Source organism: Leptonychotes weddellii, chromosome 14 (genome assembly GCF_054177405.1).
Source record: "Leptonychotes weddellii isolate Sample4059 chromosome 14, ASM5417740v2, whole genome shotgun sequence".
Taxonomy (NCBI): domain Eukaryota; kingdom Metazoa; phylum Chordata; class Mammalia; order Carnivora; family Phocidae; genus Leptonychotes; species Leptonychotes weddellii.
The window spans coordinates 47,716,799-47,741,658 of record NC_138382.1 but is presented as its reverse complement, the minus strand read 5'-3'; the positions used below and the strand labels follow the sequence as shown (position 1 = coordinate 47,741,658).

Here is a 24,860-nt window from a genome sequence, read left to right as displayed (position 1 = left end):
GCGCTGCGGCCAATTGACGTGGCGTTACTAGGCGTGTTGCATCCCTGAGGCGGGAGCCAGGCCACAAGCGAATTTCCTGATTGGCTCTGGTCCGCGGGTTGCTGGGGAGAGGCGCGGAGAGGCGGGCGGGAGTCCCCAGGGCAGGCGCTGATTGGCTGAGGTGAGAGCACCTCTCCTTCCGATGATTCGGCTCTTCTCGGTTCAGTCTCAGCGCAGCGTCTGCAGCCGTCGTTTGAGTCGTCGCTGCTGCTGCCCCCTCCCGGATCAGGAGCTAGTGTATACCGCCCGCCCACCGCCTCGGTTCCGCTAGGAGGAAGCGAGAAGGAGGCCGCCTGCGGGTTTGTCGCCGCTGCTCGCCCCCTGCCCGGGAGAGCCGAGCCCCGGCCCAGTCAGTCGCCTGCCACCCCTCGTAGCCGTTACCCTCGGGCCGCCACAGCCGCCGGCCGGGAGAGGCGCGCGCCATGGCCTCTGGAGCTGAGTGAGTGTGTGCGCGCGCCCGCCCGCCCGCTGCGGGTGCGCGCACCTGGGGACTCGCCGCGCTGGGTAGGCCCGGTCGGGCCTGGCCGTGGGCGCGTCTAAGAGGTGGAGACAGGGAAGGAGGGAGAGAGGGAAGGGAGAAGAAGGGGGACGATGAGGGGCCGCGGTCCGGTCTGGGTCTGGCTGCGCAGCCGCGCGCCCCCTAGGCCGGGCTTGCGTTGGGCCTGGGTCGGGGCCTGGGCCAGATCGTGCTGTGTCATGCAGGCCCGGCCGGCCTGATTGGCTCCCTGGGAACCGCTGTCCTGTTCTTGTGAGGTGTGCGGGACCACATTGCCGGCGCGGAGCCCCAGAGCCTTAGGGCGCCCACCTGGGATCAGGTTTACTATCCGCCGAAGGCCTTTGGTCCCCGGAGGGAACAGGCCCAGCGGGCCCGACACCCTAACTGGGCCCGGTGGGCGTGGACTTTGGGCCATGTGAAGGTCTTAGGAGCCGGGAGACCGGCGGAGGCCGGAGCGGGGAAGACTCCGCGAGTTCAGGGAAGCTCACGACGGCTTTTTTGGAGCTGGGTCGGCCTGGCCCTTGGTTGACATCCTCACGACCTGAGTAGTGAGGAGCTTTTAGGGAGAGGGAGGGCCCTGCGTTTCGTTTCTGGCCTTCTTCGTACTTTAGGTTGGTATGAGAAAGCTTTAGTCAGTTTTTCTTAAATGTTATGAAATGGGGGCGGGAGGTAGGAACTTTTCTGTACTGTTTTGGGCTTTTGCTAAAGTTCGAATCTCAGTTGGTAATTTGCGGGACTTCCTCGATTTCAGCCTTTTTGGTGAGGTTAGAGTTGCCCTAACTCTTTGAACACACACGCTCCTTTCCCCAAATTGCTGTCTTGAGAAATCTTGGGCCCTCCATCCCTCAGGAAAGCATCAGATAAAAGCTGAGCACCTCTGCCCATCTGCCCATTATATTTAGAATCAAGAGCTTTAGATACTGGAAAAAAAAAAAAAGCCATCATGTGGAAACTCTTCTATGCAAATCACTTTCCTGACTTAAAGAGAATTTAGTTTTTTGAGGTGTGTTCCTTTTTTTTTTAAGTCTCTAAACCGAGATGAAGTATTAGTTGGATGTCTATTTAAAAGGACCATTACTTATTAATACTTACTCTCTTAGGTTATTCAGTCAGTCATTTATTTTCAAGATTAAAAATAAAAATTCAAAATTCTTGGAACCTGGCATCATAGATGGTTTCTAACCTCTAGGTCATCTTGATGACTCTTACCTGAACTCCCTCCAAGTCCCCTGTGGCCCGCTGGAGTTCTGGAAAGGGCCTGACTCATGCAGAAGACAATGGGGGATGTCCCCAAAGAGCCTCCAGGACTGCTGTTGGCCCACGATCAGGCTGAAGCTCTCTTTTAGAGGTTACTTCCTTTGATCTTAGTAGATAGATATGGAAGTAAAGGTCTTTACCTTAAGGGAAGGGCATACTACTCATCTCCATTGCCAGGGTCAGGAATGGTAGGCAGATAAGTTTTCCTAGAATGCAGCTTTGGGGTTAAAATACAAATACAAACTATGATGACTAGAGGCATCTGGCATTTTATTTTTCTCTAGCCCCAGTCCCATAGATTAAACAGGAAGGTGGGCAGTCCTTGGAGGGTATTTTGATGTGTGAGAGAGAGGGTAGAATTGATGGGTTTAAATTTCCTTCAGCTGCCATATTGACCATGCTTGTTCTCCAGGGTGTTGATAAGCACTGGAAGAGTCTGCCTGCTATGCATCATTGGGCCTAGAGTGCTACACTTTTAGGTTGAGGAGGCAGGTTTAAGCTGAGGAAACTCCACTCTTGGAAATGAGTTTTAAGGTGATGATTAAATATGCAGCCTGTGTGAGAGGATCAGCGGAAAGCTTACAACTTTGTTAGATGAATGGGATTTGTAGTTCTGTTGGGTATATCAGAACCAAAAGATGGAGAAACCCCACAACTCCCTAGCTGGTATTCTGGAGTATAGGCATCTTTTTTTCTTGTAAGTTGTGAAGATATATCCAACAGGAATACTGTTTTGTTTTGTTGACTGATGTATTTCCAGATCATAGGATGGTGCCTGGCCTGTAATGTATACTTGCTAATTTGTTAAGTGAAGGAATAATTAATGGAAAAGATTCCTTTTTATTTTTTCATTTCCTCCATTGTCTGGTCTCCCTGTTTTGGTTAATGTTCAGGTTTTCCCGAGCCTTAGTAAGAGAAGGTAGCTTTTCAAAGGGAGAGCCCACTGAGTCTAGTTACTGAAGGTTGAAGATGAGCTAAATGTTGGTGTAAGGTGAATGATCTAGGAAATGATTGAAACTACTTAGAGGGTTTAAACCGAGCTTACTCAGGCAGCCTTGGTTTGGGTGAGGGATTTGGATTTGCTCCACATCTCATCATTTCTTGGTTTTGACTTTTTGAACCACCATTGTGAAATTATATGTCTTTGCAGAGATTTGTAAAGCTGTTTTTGAGCTTGAGCGTCTTTTTGAAGGTTTCAGATCTGTTAGTTGAGTTGTTTTGTTTTCCCCAGATATTATACTTGGCATTTCTGTGGTATATAGAATGCTCTGGCATTCAGCTGGTCTAGCCAGTAAGGATGGTAGTGCTAATGATTTTGCTTCATTGTCCCCAGGCTTGCTTGGTGGGACTTTGGGCCTCGCTGAGCCCTACAGGAAGTTGTCTTGCTCACTTCATTCTCCAAGAAGGTTAGCAAAGAAATAGCTTATGCTTTGTTCTGCAGTGCTAAACATTGTGACCATTAATACCATGTGCCAGGCATTGTGTTGAACATTTTGCATTCATTATCTCACTTAAGACAATAATCCTCTAAGACAGGTACTACTGTATTCGCCTCTTTACAGATGAGGACATCAACATCCAGAGAGGTTAAGTAACTTGCCCAAGATCACAATTAAGCAGTGGCAGGATTGGGATTCAGATCCAGCAGGTCTAACTGCAGAGCCCCTTCTCCTAATCGCTATCTCATACTAAGACTATTGTCATTTCTCGAATTGTTACTCAGCCTTTACTTCTATTTAGTCTTCTCAGGCCATAGTTTCCTGACTCTGGGGCGAGATCACTTGGGGCCTTTACAGCTAGGATACCAGTGCTCAGAATACCAAGAGCTGCTGGAATGGGAACTGTATGTGCTAAATGTTACTCTATATGACTTTGGCTGAATATCCTTTATCTCACCTCTCTGGTGTAGGGACAGCTTCATTTATCCACTATTTCTTTCCTAAGTGTGAGTTTTAAGAGACTGGTGGGGCCCCTGGGACTGGAGTATGTATTGGGACTAACTTCATTTTCTCTTTCTAGTTCAAAAGGTGATGACTTATCAACAGCCATTCTTAAACAGAAGAACCGTCCCAATCGATTAATTGTCGATGAAGCCATCAATGAGGACAACAGTGTGGTGTCTTTGTCCCAGGTAAGTTGGGTCCAAGGTCCAATCTTTCCTTGTTGCACTTAACCTGAGGGTTTTTCCCAGGTTTCTTTCCTCATTTTTTTTTTTTTTGCAGTGACCACAGATAGAGTGGGGTTTACTGGGTATTCTAGCCTCCAGGGCTGCTGCTTACCCCCGGCCCAGTGACCCAAAGGCCTTAACCTTCTTTTCTCAGCCCAAGATGGATGAGCTGCAGTTGTTCCGAGGTGACACAGTCTTGCTGAAAGGAAAGAAGAGGCGGGAAGCTGTGTGCATTGTGCTTTCTGATGACACGTGTTCTGATGAGAAGATTCGAATGAATAGAGTTGTTCGGAACAACCTCCGCGTACACCTAGGGGATGTCATCAGGTGTGTGTGGGGTTCTTGGCCCCTCAGGGATGGGAGGCCAGAGACAGCCTGAATTATAGACGGGACCCCAGTGAAGTCCTTGGCAGCTACAAATAGCAGAAGCCCCCTAGCCATGGAAAGACTTAATACAGCAGGGCTGTCTTTAGGTTTTGATTCTGCCTCCCTGGGACTTCAGAATTTACTTCTGCATGACCCTTGGGTCAAGTTGGATTTCTGTGATTTTCATGATTTCTTTCTTTCTTTCTTTCTCTTTCTTTCTTTCTTTCTTTCTTTCTTTCTTTCTTCTTTCTTTTCTTTCTTTCTTTCTTTTTCTTTCTTTCCTTTTTTTTTTTGCCAGAGGTATAATTTATCACATGCTAGACACTGGTTTAGGATGCCATTTGAGAGTGTTTGTCTACGAAATGATCTCACTGTTATGTTGAAATAATGGCTTTTGTCGGGGCCAGAATGAGGTGGAAGTGTGGGCACAGAAGGTGGACTCCAAGTAGGTTTTTTTTTAAGGATCCAAGTTAATGTAGGAGAGAGGCAGAGTTTGAGTCAGATCCCTGAATAGCTTCAATCTGAGTGATTTTGGACATAACTTTAGGCAAGAGGCTTCCCCGTCTTGGAGTCATCACTAGCCACTGCTATTCAACCACCTGTCACCTGGCCAGGAACATCTCAGACTTCTGATTATTTTTCATGGATTCTAGGTTTCATGTAGCCTTCCTGGAGGTGCTAAGTCACTTTGTCAAGGTCCTCTGATTTTTATCAGTTCTATTTCTTTGATCCTGTCATTTGTCTGACTAAGGCCTCCCTTTGTAATACTGGATTACTGATACAGAATGGGTCATCTTTGGATATCTCTCACTGAAGACCCTTTTTCTGTTTCTTTATTGTGGGGGCTTTATATGTGTGGGTCTTCCTTTTGGCTCACTGATGAGGAGTGAGTAGCCCCAGTAGCTTCTTCTAATGGCTCCTGCTACTACCCCACTTGAGTATGTCTTGTCTTAGTTCTGCTTGGCTGCTCCTTTGTCCTCACTCCCACACTACCCTCCTGCCTCTCTTCACCTAAAGCCATCCCTGCCTTTTCTCTTTCACTCGCATCAGCTCTCTGTGCCAGGCCCTTTCGGATGCCCAGTGCTTGGGGCTGCAGTGTGGTTGGTAATGTGGAGTCTGCTTGTCATCCTCAGCATCCAGCCGTGCCCTGATGTGAAGTACGGCAAACGTATCCATGTGCTACCCATTGATGACACGGTGGAAGGCATCACTGGCAATCTCTTCGAGGTATACCTTAAGCCATACTTCCTGGAAGCTTATCGACCTATCCGGAAAGGTGAGAGATAATTTTAGGGACTGAGCTTAAGGATGGTGGTTTGTAGGGCTACCTGGGAGTAAGCCTTGGAATGTCTTTATCTCATTCTCATATATGTGTGCTTACACATAGATTCTGTACACATGCTCATGTGTACTCTCCTTCCCTCTTTCTCCCTCCCACTCCCTCCCCCCCCTTTCCCTACTCCCATTCCCTGCTTCGGTAGAGTAAGCTTTCTTCTCTTTTGTCCCAGAAGGAGGACTTGGGCACTTGACTGTGTCACAGTCCAAAGTGTATTTAATATTTAGCACAGCCTGACCATTGGTGGTGGTTGTGAAAGCTTGGTTACCTATAGCCCAGAAGTCAAAAACCTTATGGGCTTCAGGCCAGAGGCCAAAACCTGATGTGCTAGAAGCCCATAAGGTTTTGTTCAGTGTCCTCTTGAGTGGCAGAGGGACTCTTCACAGTTTAGCTTTCTCCTCTTGCCTGATGCTTAATAAAGTGGAGGTGGGAAGGGAAAAAGAGCAATATCTAGTGAATTTGGCATTTTAGACTCTAGGTACTGATGAGGAATTCTCGCTTGCTCTGGTATTTGATCTCTCTGATGGCACTTGTGCTAATTGCTCTCATAGGAGATATTTTCCTTGTCCGGGGTGGAATGCGTGCTGTAGAGTTCAAAGTAGTGGAGACAGATCCCAGCCCTTACTGCATTGTTGCTCCAGACACAGTGATCCACTGTGAAGGGGAGCCTATCAAACGAGAGGTGAGTTCTCTCCTTCATTCCAGTACCCAATTTCACGATTACAAAGTGGGACAGTTACGTGATAACTACTAAAATGGGATGGGTGCTCTTTGGGATGCCTGGATGGCTTAGTTGTTTAAGTGTCTGACTCTTGATTTCGACTCAGGTTATGATCTCAGGGTTGTGAGATGGAGCCCTGCTTCAGGCTCCATGCTAGGCGTGGAGCCTGCTTGAGATTTTCTCTCTCCCTCTGCCCTTCCCTTTCCTCTCTAAAAAATAAAAATAAAATAAAACTGGGTGCTCTTTGGAACTAAGCTCCTTTCCAGAGGTGGGAAAATCAGCTATTTATTTTCAGACCTATGTGATACCAGTGATTTTTAAAATCTAGATTGTTGGGAGGCCTGGGTGGCTCAGTCAGTTAAGCTTCTGCCTTCAGCTCAGGTCATGATCTCAGGGTTCTGGGATTGAGTCCCATATCGGGCTCCTTGCTCAGCAGGGAGCCTGCTTCTCCTCTGCCTGCTGCTCCCCCTGCTTGTGCTCTCTCTCTCTCTCATTAAAATCTTTTAAAAAAAAAATCTAGATTGAACCATAATTTTTGTAGAAGTGACGTTGATGAACGCATCCAGACTTCTGCCCATTTCCCGGACTTTCCAGCTTCTTAGGGGAGCCCTTCCCAGTAATAATACTAAGGACAGTGTGAAAGGGAAAGGCTATGCTAGAAATCTTTGCTGTGGGATTTTTAGAGTTCTTTGAGTCAGGATCCCCTTAGAGGAAATCATAGAACAGATTTCTCTACATCAGATTGTAGAAGGGTTTGGAGAAACTCAACTTTTGCTGATATTAATATTCCTCCATTTTTTTTTTTGTTTGTTTGTTTGGTCTCCTCTATATTCAGGATGAGGAAGAATCCTTGAATGAAGTAGGCTATGATGATATTGGTGGCTGCAGGAAACAGCTGGCTCAAATAAAGGAGATGGTAGAGCTACCCCTCAGACATCCTGCCCTCTTTAAGGCAATTGGTGTCAAGGTGAGCCTCCTGGGTCCTGTGGGACATAACCTCGGCTGGTGATTAATGAAGATTCAGTCCATTCTTCGTTGCATATCTTTTTTTTTTTTTTTATTACTACAGTTCTTTAAAAATGTAAAAAACATTCTTATCTGATGGACCCTATAAAAACAAATCTCATCATAGTTTGTCAACTTGTCTATAATAGTACCACCTAATAGAAGTTTCAGGAAATTTGCGATGTGAAGGGTCCTGAATCCAAAACATTTGAGAATTGCAGATTTGCAATGTAATTCCTAACCGTTTGCATATCATGGGTCAGAGTGAAGATGAAATTTCTCTAGTATGTACCATACAAATAATTTTATCTTCCATGTGGGCATTTCCCATGTGCAGCCTATGGATGAGGCCACAGAAAAGACAGCTTCAAAGAGGAAAAGTTGTGGTTGGTGGTAGGAAAAGCATTCCAATATCATAGTAAATCCTAGAGGGTTGTGATTACAGGAATGAGTGAGCCTCTGGCAGTACTCTTTCTTAGATGGCTAAGCTAGTCCTGGCCCTTGTCTGTCCAAAGTCAAGCCCTTGGCCTAGTGGCCTCTTGCTTTTTTGTAGTCCCAGGATCTTCAGACTTAGCCACATTAGAGTTTCTTAGGGTGGTTTCTGTGCTCTTAGTCTTCTTTGCAATGTATAATCATAAATGTCAGTTTTATGACCATATTTTCTCTGCTAATAAGAGGAGTGAGTATGGTCTGAGGTAAACTGTTTTCCTAGCAGTTAATGCTGAGAGCTTATTCTTACTGATGTCAGGGTCGAGCTCTGATTTTCATCCTCTCTAGATAGAGCCACCGTCAAACCATTTTAGAATGGATGGGGTTGGGGGAAGGTAGGACTCTGAACCTAATCATATTCTCTGTACCGGTCCTCAGCCTCCTCGGGGAATCCTGCTCTATGGACCTCCTGGGACTGGGAAGACCCTAATTGCCCGAGCTGTGGCAAATGAGACTGGAGCCTTCTTCTTCTTGATCAATGGTAGGAGACTTGGTTCACCTTGTGTTTGGCTGGACCTTACTCTGAGCTGAGCACGATCCAGTCTCGTGAACTGGAGAACTCATGGACATGTTTATTTGCACACATGCCCTCGTGTATATTTCATCTTTATTCTGCTGGGGTACATTATGGACAGAAAAGCAACAAGGGGAAGGTATTGTGCTCTGGTGCCCCCTGATCTATCTCCCCTTGAGAAAGATTGTGGAAAGGCTGAAGACATTGAGGGGGAGCAAGTTAGAATGAGAACTCAAATTTTGTCTGATAATTTATTTGAGAGGGTTTGGGGGGAAGACCGGCTGAGATCATCTGGCTCCTGGGGAATGGTAGAGGTCCATCTGGTGTGCTGCTTCTCCTGCTCTGGCCAGAGGTCCCAGAGCATGTGCTGTCATCTTGACATTTAGAGCTTGACTGTGAAATACGTGTTGTGAGTTCCTTGGCTTCTCTCCAGCCTAGTTTGGTGGCTATCCTGGGATAGAGTCTGTGAGAAAGTAGGCAGAGGTTACCACATTTTCACACAGCACCTGTCTATGGGCTGGCCAGATAAGAGATCTGATTTCTTTTGGAATTGAGGAAGGATATCGTTCATATCATCAACAGTCGTCATTGTTTCTATTCTGTATCCTATCAGGTCCTGAGATCATGAGCAAGTTGGCTGGTGAGTCTGAGAGCAACCTTCGTAAAGCCTTTGAGGAGGCTGAGAAGAATGCTCCTGCTATCATCTTCATTGATGAGCTAGATGCCATCGCTCCCAAAAGAGAGAAAGTAGGAACTTACCCGAGGGGATAGTGGGGGTTGAAAGGTCCTCACTTCACTTCTGACCAGACATCCTGTTCTGACAGACCCACGGGGAGGTGGAACGGCGTATTGTATCACAGTTGTTGACCCTCATGGATGGCCTAAAGCAGAGAGCACATGTGATTGTCATGGCAGCAACAAACAGACCCAATAGCATTGACCCAGCCCTTCGGCGATTTGGTAAGGACCCCAAATTTCTTTCAAACTTACTCTTGCTCGTAGGGAGACTATAGCTTTACTGAGCTTAATCTCTTTGATCCCATGCCTGTCCTTCATTTAAGTCACCTAATCTGAGGATTTCTTGAAACTCCTTGCAGTGATAGGGCCTAGGGGTCTGTTCCTTTATTCCATGTCCTGTCTAGGGTGACCAACCATCCTGGTCTGCCTGAGCCTGAGGGGTTTCCCAGGACATGGAACTTTCAGTGCTAACACCGGGACAGTCCTGGATAGACAGGGATAGTTGGTCACCTGAGACCTGTCCTTTCTTCCCTCTGGACCAGAAATGAGCCCTGTTTGTGTTCACACACTGTCCCGCAGGTCGCTTTGACAGGGAGGTAGATATTGGAATCCCTGATGCTACAGGACGCTTGGAAATTCTTCAGATCCATACCAAGAACATGAAGCTGGCAGACGATGTGGACCTGGAACAGGTGGAGTGATGATGAGGGCTGGCCCTGAGTTAGGATATCTTTTTCTAGGCAGTTAAAGTGAACTGGCTAGGGACACAAGTTTAAGATATAAAGAGACTGATTTTGATTCTTAGGCAGGGAAAAGGAAGTGATCTGAGATTGAATCCAGGAAACTGGCGTTGGCATGTTTCTCTGTTGATACCACATTAGAGTAAACCAGAACTTTGGGGTCAGCTTTATTTCCAGGCTCCAAGTCTAGGCTTGACTATTTAAAACCCAGCCATTGAAAGAACTGCTAGCATGTGTTCAGGAAAATGGGAGGACTCAGAGATAGGAGTCATGGGAAGGGGCCAGGATTTTGTGGTCTCTGAGCCTCTTAAGGCAGTTAGGTCTTGGAGACAGGGTAGTAAGTAGATCTTTTCTCTGCAGGTCGCCAATGAGACTCATGGGCATGTGGGCGCTGACTTAGCAGCCCTGTGCTCAGAAGCTGCTCTTCAAGCTATCCGCAAGAAGATGGACCTCATTGACTTAGAGGATGAGACTATTGATGCTGAAGTCATGAACTCTCTGGCAGTTACTATGGATGACTTCCGGGTAAGGACTGCACCCCCATCTCAGGTACACACACATGCATTTTGACTTTTCCTTTGGCAAATCTCATCCCCAGTTTTTCTTTTTAGTGGGCCCTGAGCCAGAGCAATCCATCAGCACTGCGGGAAACTGTGGTGGAGGTACCACAGGTGACCTGGGAGGACATTGGGGGCCTGGAAGATGTCAAACGTGAGCTTCAGGAGCTGGTCCAGGTAGGGTAATTTGGTCCAGAGTGAGTCACAGCTTAGTACATTGTACGTGGCTTGGGGTGTTGGCAGTTGAGTGCAAGAATTGTGAGAGCATAATTCATGAACCTGCTATTCTCAGTTCGGAGGCACTAAGGACCCGGCTCCTAGAGAACCTGATTTTACACCATGGCGTGGTTGGGAGGGATGCTGCTGTTTGGTTAGGTTTGTTTCGAACTGGGGGGTATGCCAAACCCTCTTTCCTTTTCTTTCTAGTATCCTGTGGAGCACCCAGACAAATTCCTCAAATTTGGCATGACACCCTCCAAGGGAGTACTCTTCTATGGACCTCCTGGCTGTGGGAAAACCTTGCTGGCCAAAGCCATTGCTAATGAGTGCCAGGCCAACTTCATCTCCATCAAGGGTCCTGAGCTGCTCACCATGTGGTTTGGAGAGTCTGAAGCCAATGTCAGGGAAATCTTTGACAAGGTGAGCTACAAGCAGCTGAGCTATCTGTTCACTTGTTTGGCAGCAAGGTAGCTGTTTCTTGGGAGAATTGAAACCATCTTGTTCTGGCAGCTCAGCTGGAGCAGTGAAGGTCACTTTAATTTCCTTTCCTTCTCAGGTCTGAGAGACCCAGTTGTGTTAATGCTTGAGTCCATGTGTCCCTCCCATAGGCCCGCCAAGCTGCCCCCTGTGTACTGTTCTTTGATGAGCTGGATTCAATTGCCAAGGCGCGTGGTGGTAACATTGGAGATGGTGGTGGGGCTGCAGACCGAGTCATCAACCAGATCCTGACAGAAATGGATGGCATGTCTACAAAAAAGAATGTGTTTATTATCGGCGCTACCAATCGGCCTGACATCATTGATCCTGCTATCCTGAGACCTGGCCGCCTCGATCAGCTCATCTATATTCCACTTCCTGATGAGAAGTCCCGTGTTGCCATCCTCAAGGCCAACCTGCGCAAGTCCCCAGTTGCCAAGGCAGGTGCAAGGGCATTGGTGATACGGACTTCTATGAGTGCTCAGCCTAGTGTAGCATTTGGTTCCTAGAAAAGATTCCATTGGGGATTTCCGGGGATAGGGTTGTAAAGGGAGGACGAAGACTTGAAGGTATTAATACAGTCCAGAATCAGGAGTAAAGCAGTGGCGAAAGATGGCACAAACTGGAGTTAGGAGTTCTTGGGTGGCTCAGAGATCAGTGTATTATAGGGGAGGGGAGTCTAAATGCTAAGGTAGCTCTATTGCTTCTTTTAGGATGTGGATTTGGAGTTCCTGGCTAAGATGACTAATGGCTTCTCTGGAGCTGACCTTACAGAGATTTGCCAGCGTGCTTGCAAGCTGGCCATCCGTGAATCCATCGAGAGTGAAATTAGGCGAGAACGAGAGAGGCAGACCAACCCGTCTGCCATGGTGAGTCTACATCTTTTCCTCATATGTGCCAGTTGTGGGGAGCCACATGCTCTAGAGGTAAGCTCTATCATGCTCTAGAGTTAAGAGTATAAGGTTTTGGAAAGCTATCTGATAGATACCCTTTTAGGTGGGCATCAAAGAGAAAGAATACTGAGTATTAATCTCTTCAGTCTGGAATTATAAAGGCTGAGAAGAGATAGGTAGTCTATATGCTCAGCCTGAAGTAGGCTCTGTGAGGGAAATCAAAATATGATTGTGCACATAAACAAATAGAGCGGGGTTTAGAGCCTAGGATCCATGGGCCTGTCCTTCCTTGGTTGTCCATGGACCTGCTGAAATTAAATGCAGGATTTGGGGTGTGTATGTAAGCTTTCTAAAGACAGGGAATCTGTATTATCTTGCATGTTTCCTAGTGTATCTTGGCACCATGTTAGAGATTTCATGAATGACTAAATAAATGAATGAAAGGCTGTCTTTATCTTTTGTAGGAGTTCTTAGACATCCCTTTTCCCTCCCGTAAAAGCTTAGAAACTATTGATACATTTAATCCTATGGAGTAATCTTTAAGTCACAGCAATCGGAGTGGCTTCTTAGTGGAAGAGATAGAGTTTGAGCTGGGTTATGAAGGGAGACTATAAAGGCTAAGGTAATAAGCAGCCTAAATAACTGGCTTAAGAAATAGGATTGCAGGAATTGGGGAAAACCTGGGTAGATTTAAGAGGGCATATGTTACTGGAAGTGAGGCCACTAGGTAAGGTGTAATCCAGATGTGGTAAGCGCTGAAAGTCATGTACCTTATCTTTTTAAAATTTAGGTGGTTTCGTTTTTGTTTTTTTTTTTTAAGAAACTTTATTTTTAAAATTTAGCTTTATTGAGATATAATTCACATATAGTTAAATTCACCCTTTCAATGTATACTGTCTCCATGCATCTTGACAAATGTATTTAAGTTCTATAACTATTATCACAGTTTAGATAAATTGCTGTCGTCCCAGAAAGTTCCCTCATGCCACTTTAGTCAGCCGCTTCTTTCCACCCTAAGCCCTTGGCAACCACTAATGTGATTTTGTCCGTACTGTTTGGCTTTTTCCAGAATGCATTAACAGTTTTTAAGTAGGGCACTGACTCAGTGTTAGGAAGATTGGCCTTGTAACTATTCAGGTTGGATTAGAGAGACAGGAGACAGTAAGGGAGGGGGGTGACCAGGAAGGCCAGGGAAAGAATTCAGGCTGAACTTTAGCCCTGGTGGTCTGTGTTTACCAACCCTATAGGAGGTAGAAGAAGATGATCCAGTGCCTGAGATCCGCCGAGATCACTTTGAGGAAGCCATGCGCTTTGCCCGCCGTTCTGTCAGTGACAATGACATCCGGAAGTATGAGATGTTTGCTCAGACCCTTCAGCAGAGTCGGGGCTTTGGCAGCTTCAGGTAATTGCGTTACAGTGGGCAGTACTTAAGTGGTTTTGGGTAACTGTACATCCAAGGTTATGGGAGTCCTAAGGAAGCTGGTGGGTTAGTTGTGAAAATCCTACACAGGCCCTATCCTAACTCCCTTTTTGGCTCTGCTTTTGTGCATACAGATTCCCTTCAGGAAACCAAGGTGGAGCTGGCCCCAGTCAGGGCAGTGGAGGCGGCACAGGTGGCAGCGTGTACACGGAAGACAATGATGATGACCTGTATGGCTAAGTGGTGGTGGCCAGCATGCAGCGAGCTGGCCTGGCTGGACCTTGTTCCCTGAGGGTGGGGGCGCTCGCCCAGGAGGGACCAGGGGTGTGCCCATGGCCTGCTCCATTCCTCAGTCTGAACAGTTCAGCTACAGTCAGACTCTGGACAGGGGGTTTCTGTTGCAAAAAAATACAAAACAAAAGAGAAAATAAAAGCGATTTTCATTTGGGAGGCGGAGAGTGAATTACCAACAGGGAATTGGGCCTTGGGCCTACGCCATTTCTGTTGTAGTTTGGGGCAGTGCAGGAGACCTGTGTGGGTGTGAACCAAGGCACCACCGCCACTCCCCACAGTAAAGCATCTGCACTTCACTCAGTGCTACCCAAGCCTTCCCTTCCCTCTACCCAACCTGGGCAGGAGGACGAGGGGCCACAGTTGCTGGGTGTTTATATAGAGAGTAGGTTGATTTTATTTTACATGCTTTTGAGTTAATGTTGGAAAACTAATCACAAGCAGTTTCTAAACCAAAAATGACATGTTGTAAAAGGACAATAAACGTTGGGTCAAAATGGAGCCTGAGTCCTGGCCCCTTTGCCTGCTTCTTTTCCTGGGAAGGGCCTTGGGCTACCCCTTACTGTCAAGGCACTCTTCAAATGTGAAAAATTAAAATAAGATTGCACCCTCCTCCCCTTCTGATTAACAGCGGTATGAACTGCCACCTTGCCCCATGTCTGTATTATCACTGAATAGGACTGCAGGGGAGGGGGTACAGCCTGCCTGATGGAGCTCTAGTTGTGTTTGATGTGGATGGTAAGGTTAGGCTGCAGAGCTCTCTTTTCCTGACCAAGGACTGAATTGGGGTGCCTTCCAAAAATCTTAAAGGTTGCAGAAAGAGAATCTCTGTCTGAGGTGGATGTTATTTACAGGCATCTAAAAAGTCCTAAACATTCATGCTCTGGTTGAGGATCACTTACAGTTATGTCCACCTTTATATAATTTGTATTATAAAAAAAATAGGTTTTTTTCTAATATAAAATTCTAGTATTGGATGTGTTTTTTTTCTATACATCCTCCCCTGCTCACCTTTTTTCAGATGATTGCTTGCATAGTTTTGTCCATATCCAGGTATAGAATATCCTTTTTGTTCAACAGGTACCAACATAATCACTTAGTGCTTTTGGGATCAGTACTGTGATGCCTTACCCAGAGAGGAATATGGTTCAGAGATGATAATCCCCCAATTTTTATTGGTCTTCCTAGTACTAACACCAGTCGCTGGTACGGATTACAAAGATAGATAATCTACAAGGACACAAGATAATTATACTGGCTGATGAAACTGGGGCATTTGGAATTCATGTGCTATGAAATAGAGATTTTTGCACATTGGAAATTTGAGTTGATGCCCTCATTTTCCATGATACTTTCTCTACCACATTCTGTCTTTCATCGTCTTCTGGTTTTCCCACCATTTAGGTGTCCTGATGGCTAGCCTTCAGTCTTGTTTCCACTTTGAACATTGTTATTCTGTTATCCATATGGCTCATCCCTGTGGGTTGGCAGTCTAACTTCACTGTGGGCCAAAGACAAGATCTTTTGGGGGAAAGACATTTGGTTGGTGCCTCTGCATCAAGCTATAGGGACAGATTAGAAGACAAGTGGTATTGGTATTTTCCTACAAAATGTGTAGAGATGCTGGTTGATAACGTGAGAAATGTGTGTTGGAGTGATTGTTTCGCTTTTACGTGTCACACAAAGTGTGTGACAGTTGGAGCTCTGTAGATCCTTTGGAAAAACCAAGGAACAGACTTATAAGTGAGAGGCGCGGTTCTAGTTCTGGCACTTGAGCTTATAGCAGTGTAGCTTTAACAAGGCACTTAGTTCTTTGGGGCCTCTGATAGATGAAGTGGTTGACGGTGTTTTGTAAACTGTAGAAAGGGGTGTGAGGAACTGTCAACACCTGCAGACATTTGCATACCTAAACCAAGAGGCAAGTCATAACGGCAGTCCCATTTTTTCCCTTCCAGTGTTCCCAGGAAGAAATTGGATTTTATAATTTTACTGTAGTTAATCACTTCTTCCATAGGATAGGTTCTACAATTTGGAGATGGATTTCTTTTTTTTTAAAGATTTTATTTTTTATTTATTTATTCATGAGAGACAGAGAGAGAGAGGCAGAGGGAGAAGCAGGCTCCCAAGGAGCAGAGAGCCCGATGCGGGACTCAATCCCAGGACCCTGGGATCATGACCCGAGCCGAAGGCAGACGCTTAACCATCTGAGCCACCCAGGCGCCCTGGAGATGGATTTCTAACCAAGAATATGGCATGAAACAGGTTATAGGGGATCAGCAACATACTGCAGATGCAAAAGCAAAGATGGAACTGTAAACCTAACATCTTAAGATATATTTGGGTTTTGTTTTTGTTTTTAAGTAGGCTCCACACCCAGCATGGAGCCCAACGCAGGGCTTGAACTCATGACCCTGAGATCAAGAGTCAGACACTTAACTGACTGAACTACCTGGCACCCCAAGATATATTTGGATCCAAGATACTGATCCTACAAGTTGCCCTGAGAGTCTAGTCACACAATGCCCGTGAGAACACAGGTCTGCCAATCATTAATTCAACTGAACTGAGGCAATGTTAAATGGTTTGTTATTCTTTTCCACTGAGGCCTTAAAAAGATATGCATAGACTCATGAAATGTCCTTGTGTCAAGTAGAAATTTAGAATTGAATTGTGTTTGGGTCGCCTGACTGGCTCAGTTGATGGAGCATGCAACTCTTGGTTTTAGGATTGTGAGTTCAAGTCCCACCGTCAGCATGGAACCTACCTAAAATTAACCCCAAAAATTAAAGAATTGCACTGTCTGAGATTATTTGGGGGTGGGGTAGGTGGGAAGAGGGAAAATAACTTCAGTTCCACTCCTGGCCAGCAGGTGGTGAGTTTTGGAGTAAGACCCTCTAGACAGGTTTGGGCTAATAAATAAAGCTTTGGAACAGATGAGTGACAGAGGAGATAGAGGGACAGCATGTATCTTCGGTTTTTCTCAACTAATATATATGAAGTAGAGGGAATATTGTAGAATGAAAAGAGCACTGGATTGGGAATGTGGATTTGACCTCCTAGAACCTCAACTTTTTTAGGGACTTGATAGCCGTACTATCAGGAAACTGGTGCTGTCAACAAGATACAAATTAGGGGCTGCAAGGAAGGGGAAACCATACCAAGACAGGAGAATCAGAAGGCTCCAGAGGTAGTCTGAGCTGGGCATTAAAGGAAAGTGGGAGACTTGACATGGAGAAGTAGGGGAGAGCAGTTTGTGCAAAAGGCACAGAAGTCAGAAAATACAGAGCATGCTTAAGAAGCATCAGGTTGAGTAGCAAGGGAGTGTATTTGGAGAGGTCACCCATGTCATGAAGAACTTTAGGAGTGAAGTTTATTTTTTTAAAGATTTTAAGTACTCTCTCTACCCAACATGGGGCTTGAACTTATAACCCCGAGGCAAGAGTCGCGTGTTCTACTGACTGAGCCAGCCAGGTGCCCCAAGTGAAATTTATTTATTATTTTTCCTGCTACATTTTTTTTTTTTAAGATTTATTTGTTTTAGAATATGTGTGCATGTGCGCATGTGCAATGGGGGAGGGGCAGAGAGAGAGAGAGGGAGAGTAACTCAAGCAGACTCCCTGCTGATTGCAGAGCCTGACATGGGGCTTGATCCCATGACCTCAAGATCATGACCTGAGCCAAAATTAAGAGTCAGATGCTTCATTGACTGAGCCACCCAGGTGCCTCCCCAAGTGAAGTTCATTTTAAAGTTGTGGGTTTTCTGGGCAATTTAGGCAGGAAGTGACAAATTTCAGTGCTAGACAATTTACTCCCCCCCTGCCCCCTTTTTACTTACTTATTTATTTATTTATTTTTAAAGATTTTATTTATTTGACAGAGAGAGAACACAAGTAAGCAGAGAAGCAGGCAGAGGGAGAGGGAGAAGCAGACTCCCCGCTGAGCAGGGAGCCCGATGCGGGACCCGATCCCGGGACTCCAGGATCATGACCTGAGCCGAAGGCAGTCGCTCAACCAACTGAGCCACCCAGGCGCCCCTAAGGTTGCTAATCTTAAGATAGTTAGACTTTAAGAGAGGAAGAGTATCTCAGATTAGCCAGATGGACCCATTGTAATGACAGGTGTCCTTAAAAGTTGAAGAGGGAGGGGCGCCTGGGTGGCTCAGTTGGTTAAGCGACAGCCTTCGGCTCAGGTCATGATCCTGGAGTCCCGGGATGGAGTCCCGCATTGGGCTCCCTGCTCAGCGGGGAGTCTGCTTCTCCCTCTGGCCCTCCCCCCTCTCATGCTCTGTCTCTCATTCTCTCTCTGTCAAATAAATAAATAAAATCTTAAAAAAAAAAAAAGTTGAGGGAGGCAGAAGAGAGCAGAGTGATGTGAGAAGAACTTGACTTGCCTTTGCTAGCTTTGAAGATGGAGGAAGACAGTCAGTAGCCAAGGAATGTGGGCAGCTTTTACAAGCTGGGAAAGACAAGGAATCAATTCTCAGTGCCTACAGAAATGAATGCAGCCCTGCCAACCTTCATTTCAGCTCCATGGAACATGTCAGACTTCTGACAAACTTGTGTTGTTTTGTGGTAAATTTGTTAGGGCAGCGGTAGAAAAATGGGTAAAGGATATGAACAGGCAATTATAGAAGAAATCTACATGGCCACTAAACACAGGAAAAGGCACTTGTTTCTGTGGTCTTGGGGATGGATGAACTGACTCAGGGAGAGAAAGAGCACAGAGCTGAGAAGAAATGGTCAAAAGCGTAGAGAACTTGTGGATCAAATGGGTGAAGAATGGGACTATACCAAGGACCGAGAACAGCTGCCTAGACTCAGACCAATTGTGTTCATGTGAATGGATGTATTTTTTTCTGTTCACTTGTGAAGTTTTTCTCAAGGGTAGCATTGGACTCTGTTCTGGCCTTACAGCCTGTAGAGCAGGGATGTGTGGACTCCAGGCTGATCATCTGTGAAGGGCTTGAAAAGTTAAGCCTGCAAAATCCTGAGCTCTGTACTTCTCTGATCCTGAGGGAATACAGCTATAGCAGAAGTTAATAGGGAACTGACATTCCCAGTACCCCAGACTCCAAATACAACACGAGAGGGATTTGTCTAGTTCACCTAGTTTATTCGGATTTTCTCTCTCCCCACCCCACAGCTGGTTTGGCTTCAAGTCTTGGGGTATTGGGTGCCAGTACTACCAGCCTTTCCTCTTCTTACTGGTTTTGGTTGGCAGGGGCCATGGGTACCCAGAAACTTGGCTAACATTCTTTGGAGACCCCTGGTAAGGGGAACCTGAGGCGTTGGGGAGGAGAAATGCTTTTCCATGTGGGCCCAAGGGCAGTGCTTAGAATGATGAGGGATCAGGATGTCACCAGCTCCCAACCCTGCTCCTCGCTGAATTTGGGGACCTGCAGCCTTAGAGTGAAGCTGCTGAGGGAGAGCAGTGTGTCGAGAGCTCTGGTCTTTGTGCTGAGGTCTTTGGGAAAGTCTGCTTAAAGGGGCTTCCACCAGTCTTCTGGCCTGGGCTGGGTGGCTCTTCCCTGTAACTGTGGATGACCCCAATCTTGCATCCCCTCTTCTGTGGTCTCCTGCTTTGGGTTTCCTGGGGCTCTCTCTCTTTTTGGCTGAAGGTAGGGCTGAAGCCTTGTTCTGTCTCTTGTCCAAGGCCGGAACCTCAGGGTTTGAGGGTTTACTGAGGTCTGAGCAGTTCTCACCAGTCTCCATGGGAACACATGGCACCTGGGATGAGACCTGGGCTACCATCTTCATCTTCATTCTTTCCTCTCTCTCAGACCCTTGTTCGGCCCTGCCAGACACTCGTAGCTGAGGCTGGGAAGAAGAGTGGGAGTGATAACAGTGGGAGATCTGGACAGGCTGAGCTACTGTGCTGTGAATTTTCAGGGGATGACAGCTTGAAGAGTGGGGGCACAAATTAGAGGGATGACTCTGCTGTGGGGGGCAGGAAGAGAGTCTCCAGGAGCCTGGAGTTGTGGAGCTCAGGGCAGGGGAGCTGCCAAACGATTGACTTGGGTCAGGGGATCTGGAAGTAGGGCTCTGCCGTAGTTTTTTCAGCCTGAGTTCCAACTCTCTACTCCAGTGCCAGGCCTGGATCCCAGAGTTGGGGGGCACCTCTGGGACAGCCTCTCCCTGGGAGGATGGAGTCTCTGCCCTAGCCCCTGGGAACAGTTCTCTCTTGGGTAAGTCAGGCTGGTTGGACTCAGTCTTCAGAGCTTTAGCTAAGGTGGCAGGCCAGGGTATTGGCTGCACAGGATCCACTGCTGGAGGGCTGGAGGCCTGGGGGATCCCTCTTGGTTGCACATTCCTCCATACAAACTCAAGGTCAATATGTGGATCTGGTAGAGGAGCAGAGAGAGAGCTGGGGGTTGGGGATGGGAGCTCAGTGGCCCTGCAGTTGTCTTTCTGCTCCACTGCTTCCGCCTTAGGCTTACAGGTACATTGGTCTCCAGGAGGCTCGCTTATGTGAAACTTTGACTTAGAGTTTGGAGGTGGGCTGTGGCCCCACAGTGGGGACCCAGGAATACAACAGGTTTCTTTCTGCTGCTTGTTCCGCCCAGTAGGCTCAGAGTCAGACAGGGCTCCCAAGGATCTGGCTCCATGTGGGTTTTGGGGTAAGCTGCAAGCTGGGAGCTCAGAGGCCCAGGAGTTCTTTCTCCTTTTTATGTCCCCACATCTAGCCTCAGAATCAAACAGGACCCCCATGGGGCTAGCTCTGAGGGGCTCCAATATAAGAGCTGGGGGTGGGCTGAAGGCCAGAGATGGGGGCTCAGGAGCCCAGGAATTCCTAGAATGCTCAGTGTCCCTCCATGCAGCTTCTGATCTAGTGAGGCCTCCCATAGGATTGATTCTGTGGAGTTCTAGAATGGAAGCTAGAGATGGGCTGTGGGCAGGGGCTGGGGACTCAGAGGTCCAGAGGTTCTCTCTCTGCCCCCCCAAAGCTTTGGACTCAGACAAGTTTCCCTGGGAACTCATTCCTAGGGACACCAGCAGAGAAGATGAGGGTAGCCTAGGAGAAGAAACTGGGCCTGCAGAGACCCAAAGATTTTCTCTACTCTGCCTGCCCTTGCATGGAGTCTCAGATCTTTGTGGGACACATTTAGGGCTGGTTCCATAGAGCCCTGGGTTAAGGTCCAGGGCTGGGGGCTTAAAGGCCCACAGATTTCCTGATTTTTCTCTGTGTCCCCACTGGGGCTTATATCTAGATGGATCTCCCAGAGAACTTCCTCCCTGGAGTTCTTGCAGGGGACCTAGGGGAGGGCAAGGGCATGGCATTGGAGACCTAGAGGTCTGAGGGCTCTCTCTGTGACTCATGGTTTCCCAGAAGTCCTTAGGTGCAGAAAGTCCTCCTTCAGGGATGACTTTCTGGAGTTCTGACAGAGCATCTGAGGGTTGGCAGGGAGCTGGCATTGGAGGCTCGAAGGCTTGAGGACTCTCTTTATGTCCTGTGGTTCTCCACTGAGTTTTATATCCAGGTGGAACTCCCAGGGGGCTAGTTCTTTGTGTCTGTGTCATGGGGTCTACAGATTGGCAAGGGACCAGGATTGAAGCCTCAGAGATTTGAGGATACTCTCTTTGCCTTGTGGTTTCCCAGACGGCCTTAGATCTAGGCAGGCCTTCTATAGGGCTGACTTCCTGGAGTTCTGAAAGGGAGGCCAGGTTTGGGCTGGGAGCTGGCATTGTAGGCTCAGAGGCCTTGGGGTCCTCATTTTGCCCCATAGTTCTCCATGGGGCCTCAAACCTTGTCAGGACTCCCAGAAGGCTAGAAGGATACAGCAGAGAGGCAGAGAGTGAATCTAGAATGTGTTGTTGGAGGCTGGGATCCTGTGGCACATCCCACCAGACCTCAGATAACGGGGAGAGCTTGGAGGGTCTGGTTCTTTGGAGTTCAGGCTGTAGGTGCAGGGCTTGATCCTCAGAGACCCAAGGGACCTCTTTTTGCTGCATAAGCCACTGTGTATGTGCCTTAGCATCAGATAGGACTCCCATGTGGTCCATGGGAAAGGACTTAAGATGGAAGGGTAGTGATGGGACAGAAGGGGAAGATGGAGGAGGAGGTTGCTGAGGATCAAGGGCCATCCGTTCCAGGTCTTCTGTAGTATGAATTTCATGGGTAGGAGGCTGAGTTGGGGAGCAATACTGGGGAAGCAGCAGATTGGACCGAGGCAGGAAGGCAAGCTTGTTGAAGAAGACAAAAGGACCAACAGACAACTTCAGGGGAAAGGGGCCACCTGAGCTCAGGAAGATCGCCTCCAAGGACTCACTGTGCAAAGAGGGGAGACCCCAGAAGAGCTGGCTTTTTCTCTGATGTAGATAGCTTCCTGATTCTGTTTTGTGCCTCACAGGCAGGTTGGTCAGGATCTGAAAGGTGGGGAAGGATCTGGAAGGGCTTGGGGTCTGTGTATGTACTTGCTTTGGTGTCCCTATGGCTTTGTGGAGGTCCTCAGAACCACAGGATGGTTGAGATGGGGCTGTGGTGGCTTGCTCTCCAATAGGAGCTTCTTTGGGAAGAGAACATGGCTTCAGTGGATCCAGAGATGTTTCCTCTTCTTCCTCCTCTTCTTCCTCCTCTGACTTCTGCTTCCACAGGTGATCAAGGAAAGCCACACGGTATAGAAGTGGTAGGCCCTGGGGAGTGGAGAAAGCTACTTCAGGCATGAAACCTTTCAGAGACACAAGGTGTATCATGAAGCCCTCAGTCTCTGTTCCACATCCAGAGGGAAGTTACTCACGTGGCCCCACATCTGTGGTCAGTAGTAACTTACCCATCTGGGCCGTTACCCAGCCCATATTTGGAAATCAGCATTCCCTACCATAACAACATCTAGGGTCAGTAATCACCCACCTGTCTTCAAATCTGGTATCCATGGTCACTCATCCAGCCTCAGATTTGACTTACAGTCATTCCATGTCAATGATGTTTTACCTGAACTTACATGTGGTATCAAGAGTCATTCACCCAGCTGCACATCCATGTCACCCACCTTGCCTTGCATCATGTCCCCAGAGTACCAGGGTTGAAGCTGTCGCCACTTCCCAAGCTGCCACCACCTCCGGATCTGCCAAACCATGAACAAGAATAGTGTCACCAGATTCCCTGGACTCTGGAGGCAGCTGCTGCCACAGTGTCTGCAGGCCAGGGCATGGGTCAGCTGGCCCCAGAGAAGCTCCATGTCCCCTTCAGCCCCAAGTAGGCCTTGTATCAGCCATTCCATTTTCCTCAGCCAGTGGCAGTTTACCCCGAGGTCATCACTGCATCACGGAACAAAGAACTCCCATCCCCCACATGCCTAACAGCCTTTTCCCTGAATTTGGAGCCAAAACATTGCCTCTACCAGGCAACTAATACTTCATAACAGTGAAACCTTAGTGATCCCTTTTGTCTTGATTGCCAAAATCAGAATTATGCTTCAGGCATTGTCATTAAGGACATGGATTCTAGCATCAAACTGCTTTATTCAAATCCTAGTTCTGCCACATCCTATCTGTGAAATCTCAAACTACTTAATCTTCTACTGCCTCAGTTTTCTCACCTGTAAAATGGGGATGATATTACCCATAGAGTTGTTTTTTTTAAAGATTTTATTTATTTATTTGACAGCAAGAGCAGGAACACAAGCAGGGGGGGGAGTGGGAGAGGGAGAAGCAGGCTTCCCGCGAGCAGGGAACACGATGCAGGGTTCGATCCCAGGACCCTGGGATCATGACCTGAGCTGAAGGCAGACACTTAACGACTGAGCCACCCAGGCACCTCGAGTTGTTTTGAGGATTAAATGAACAAATTCATATGATTAGGCTAGTACATAGTATATGCTGTATTAAAAAATTATTTCTTTTGGGGCACCTGAGTGGCTCAGTTGATTGTCTGACTCTTGGTTTCAGCTCAGGTCATGATATTGTGACCCTGGAATCAAGCCCTGCATCGAGCTCTGCACTCACTGGGGAGTCTGCTTGTCTCCCTCTCTTTCTGCCCCTCCCCGTTTTGTGCTCTGTCTCTCACTCTTGCTCTTGCTCTCTCTCTCTCTAAAATAAATCTTGGGGCACCTGGGTGGCTCAGTCGTTAGGCGTTTGCCTTCAGCTCAGGTCATGATCCCAGGGTCCTGGGATCGAGCCCCGCATTGGGCTCCCTGCTCAGCGGGAAGCCTGCTTCTCCCTCTCCCTCTCCCCCTGCTTGTGTTCCCTCTCTCGCTGTGTCTCTCTCTGTCAAATAAAATCTTTTTAAAAAATAAAATGAATCTTAAAAAAATTATTTCTTTTAAGGTTCTTGATTATAAGCCTTATTCCATCTTTAATATATGGAGTCTGTTCCCACCCTCCCCCCTTTTAAAATCTCATGTCAGCTATGAACTGTCTTATTTCACGTTAGGTTGCTTAAGATCTTTTTGGCAAGCATTTATGTTAAGGATGACAAATCAAATGTGCTTGACCATTTTTCTTCATTTGCCCCTCTTTATCCTAAAAGCACCACTGTGTTCCACATCGACTTTTTCAGGGCCAAACTTTAATCTCTACCTTCCCAATACAATTTAATGCCTCTCTTCTCACCCCACCCCCTTCAAAGGCCAGCTTAGTCTGATAGAAAGAGCACTGAGCTGAAATTAAGACTTGGGTTCTCTAACTCTGTCACTGATAATATCAGTTATGTGATTTCAGGCAAGAAAAGTTTCTCCCCTAGGTATCATGAGTTGGACTTCATTCACTCATTCAACATATATTTACTGAGTGCCTACTATGGATCAGGTATTGTGCTCAGTCTTGAGGAGATAGAAATAAGAGTCTCTGCACTAAAGTAGGTCCCATTTCAGTGGGGGAGGAAACAGTTAAGTAATAGACAATTAAAATAGAAATATGTACAGGGTACTATGGGGTCAGAGGAGGATATCTAACTAGCCTGGGGAAGGGGGTTGCTTGCCAGGGGCTGCTTCCCAGATGAGATGATTAATGCTTGGTTTGAAGAGCCAAGAAAATGAGAAGTATAGGCAGCAAGGGAAGGACGATTCAAGCAGGAGGAACAGCCTGTGTAAAGATGCTAGGGCAGGGGCGCCTGGGTGGCTCAGTCGTTAAGCGTCTGCCTTCGGCTCAGGTCATGATCCCAGGGTCATGGGATCGAGCCCCGCATCGGGCTCCCTGCTC

At 47.2% G+C, this 24,860-nt stretch overlaps 2 protein-coding genes across 4 annotated transcripts; one reads left to right on the top strand and one right to left on the bottom strand.

Moving 5' to 3' along the window:
- The first annotated feature begins 191 nt into the window (after positions 1-191).
- VCP (valosin containing protein) lies at positions 192-14,232 on the top strand. 3 transcript variants are annotated; one of them, XM_031034350.2, is made up of 18 exons: positions 201-478; positions 1,725-1,883; positions 3,812-3,923; positions 4,114-4,286; positions 5,459-5,601; positions 6,213-6,343; positions 7,218-7,349; positions 8,255-8,357; positions 9,004-9,137; positions 9,215-9,350; positions 9,708-9,820; positions 10,229-10,393; positions 10,480-10,602; positions 10,852-11,064; positions 11,253-11,561; positions 11,835-11,990; positions 13,262-13,416; positions 13,569-14,232. In XM_031034350.2, exons 4-18 carry the CDS (start codon positions 4,120-4,122, stop codon positions 13,672-13,674), a joined length of 2,286 nt encoding a protein of 761 aa, XP_030890210.1. In that variant the 5' UTR covers positions 201-478; positions 1,725-1,883; positions 3,812-3,923; positions 4,114-4,119; the 3' UTR covers positions 13,675-14,232. The 3 variants fall into 3 exon arrangements, with proteins under 3 accessions (XP_006739211.1, XP_030890210.1, XP_030890209.2); XM_006739148.3 differs by lacking the exon at positions 1,725-1,883 and having other exon boundaries at positions 192-478; XM_031034349.2 differs by lacking the exons at positions 201-478; positions 1,725-1,883 and adding an exon at positions 3,180-3,198.
- Positions 14,233-18,858: 4,626 nt separating this feature from the next.
- Positions 18,859-22,942, bottom strand: SPATA31G1 (SPATA31 subfamily G member 1). The gene is made up of 3 exons (XM_081803114.1): positions 22,712-22,942; positions 21,682-22,355; positions 18,859-21,225 (listed from the first exon to the last, which is right to left on the bottom strand). The coding sequence occupies exons 1-3, from the start codon at positions 22,940-22,942 to the stop codon at positions 18,879-18,881; spliced, it is 3,252 nt and encodes a 1,083-aa protein (XP_081659240.1). The 3' UTR covers positions 18,859-18,878.
- Between the last annotated feature and the right edge of the window lie 1,918 nt (positions 22,943-24,860).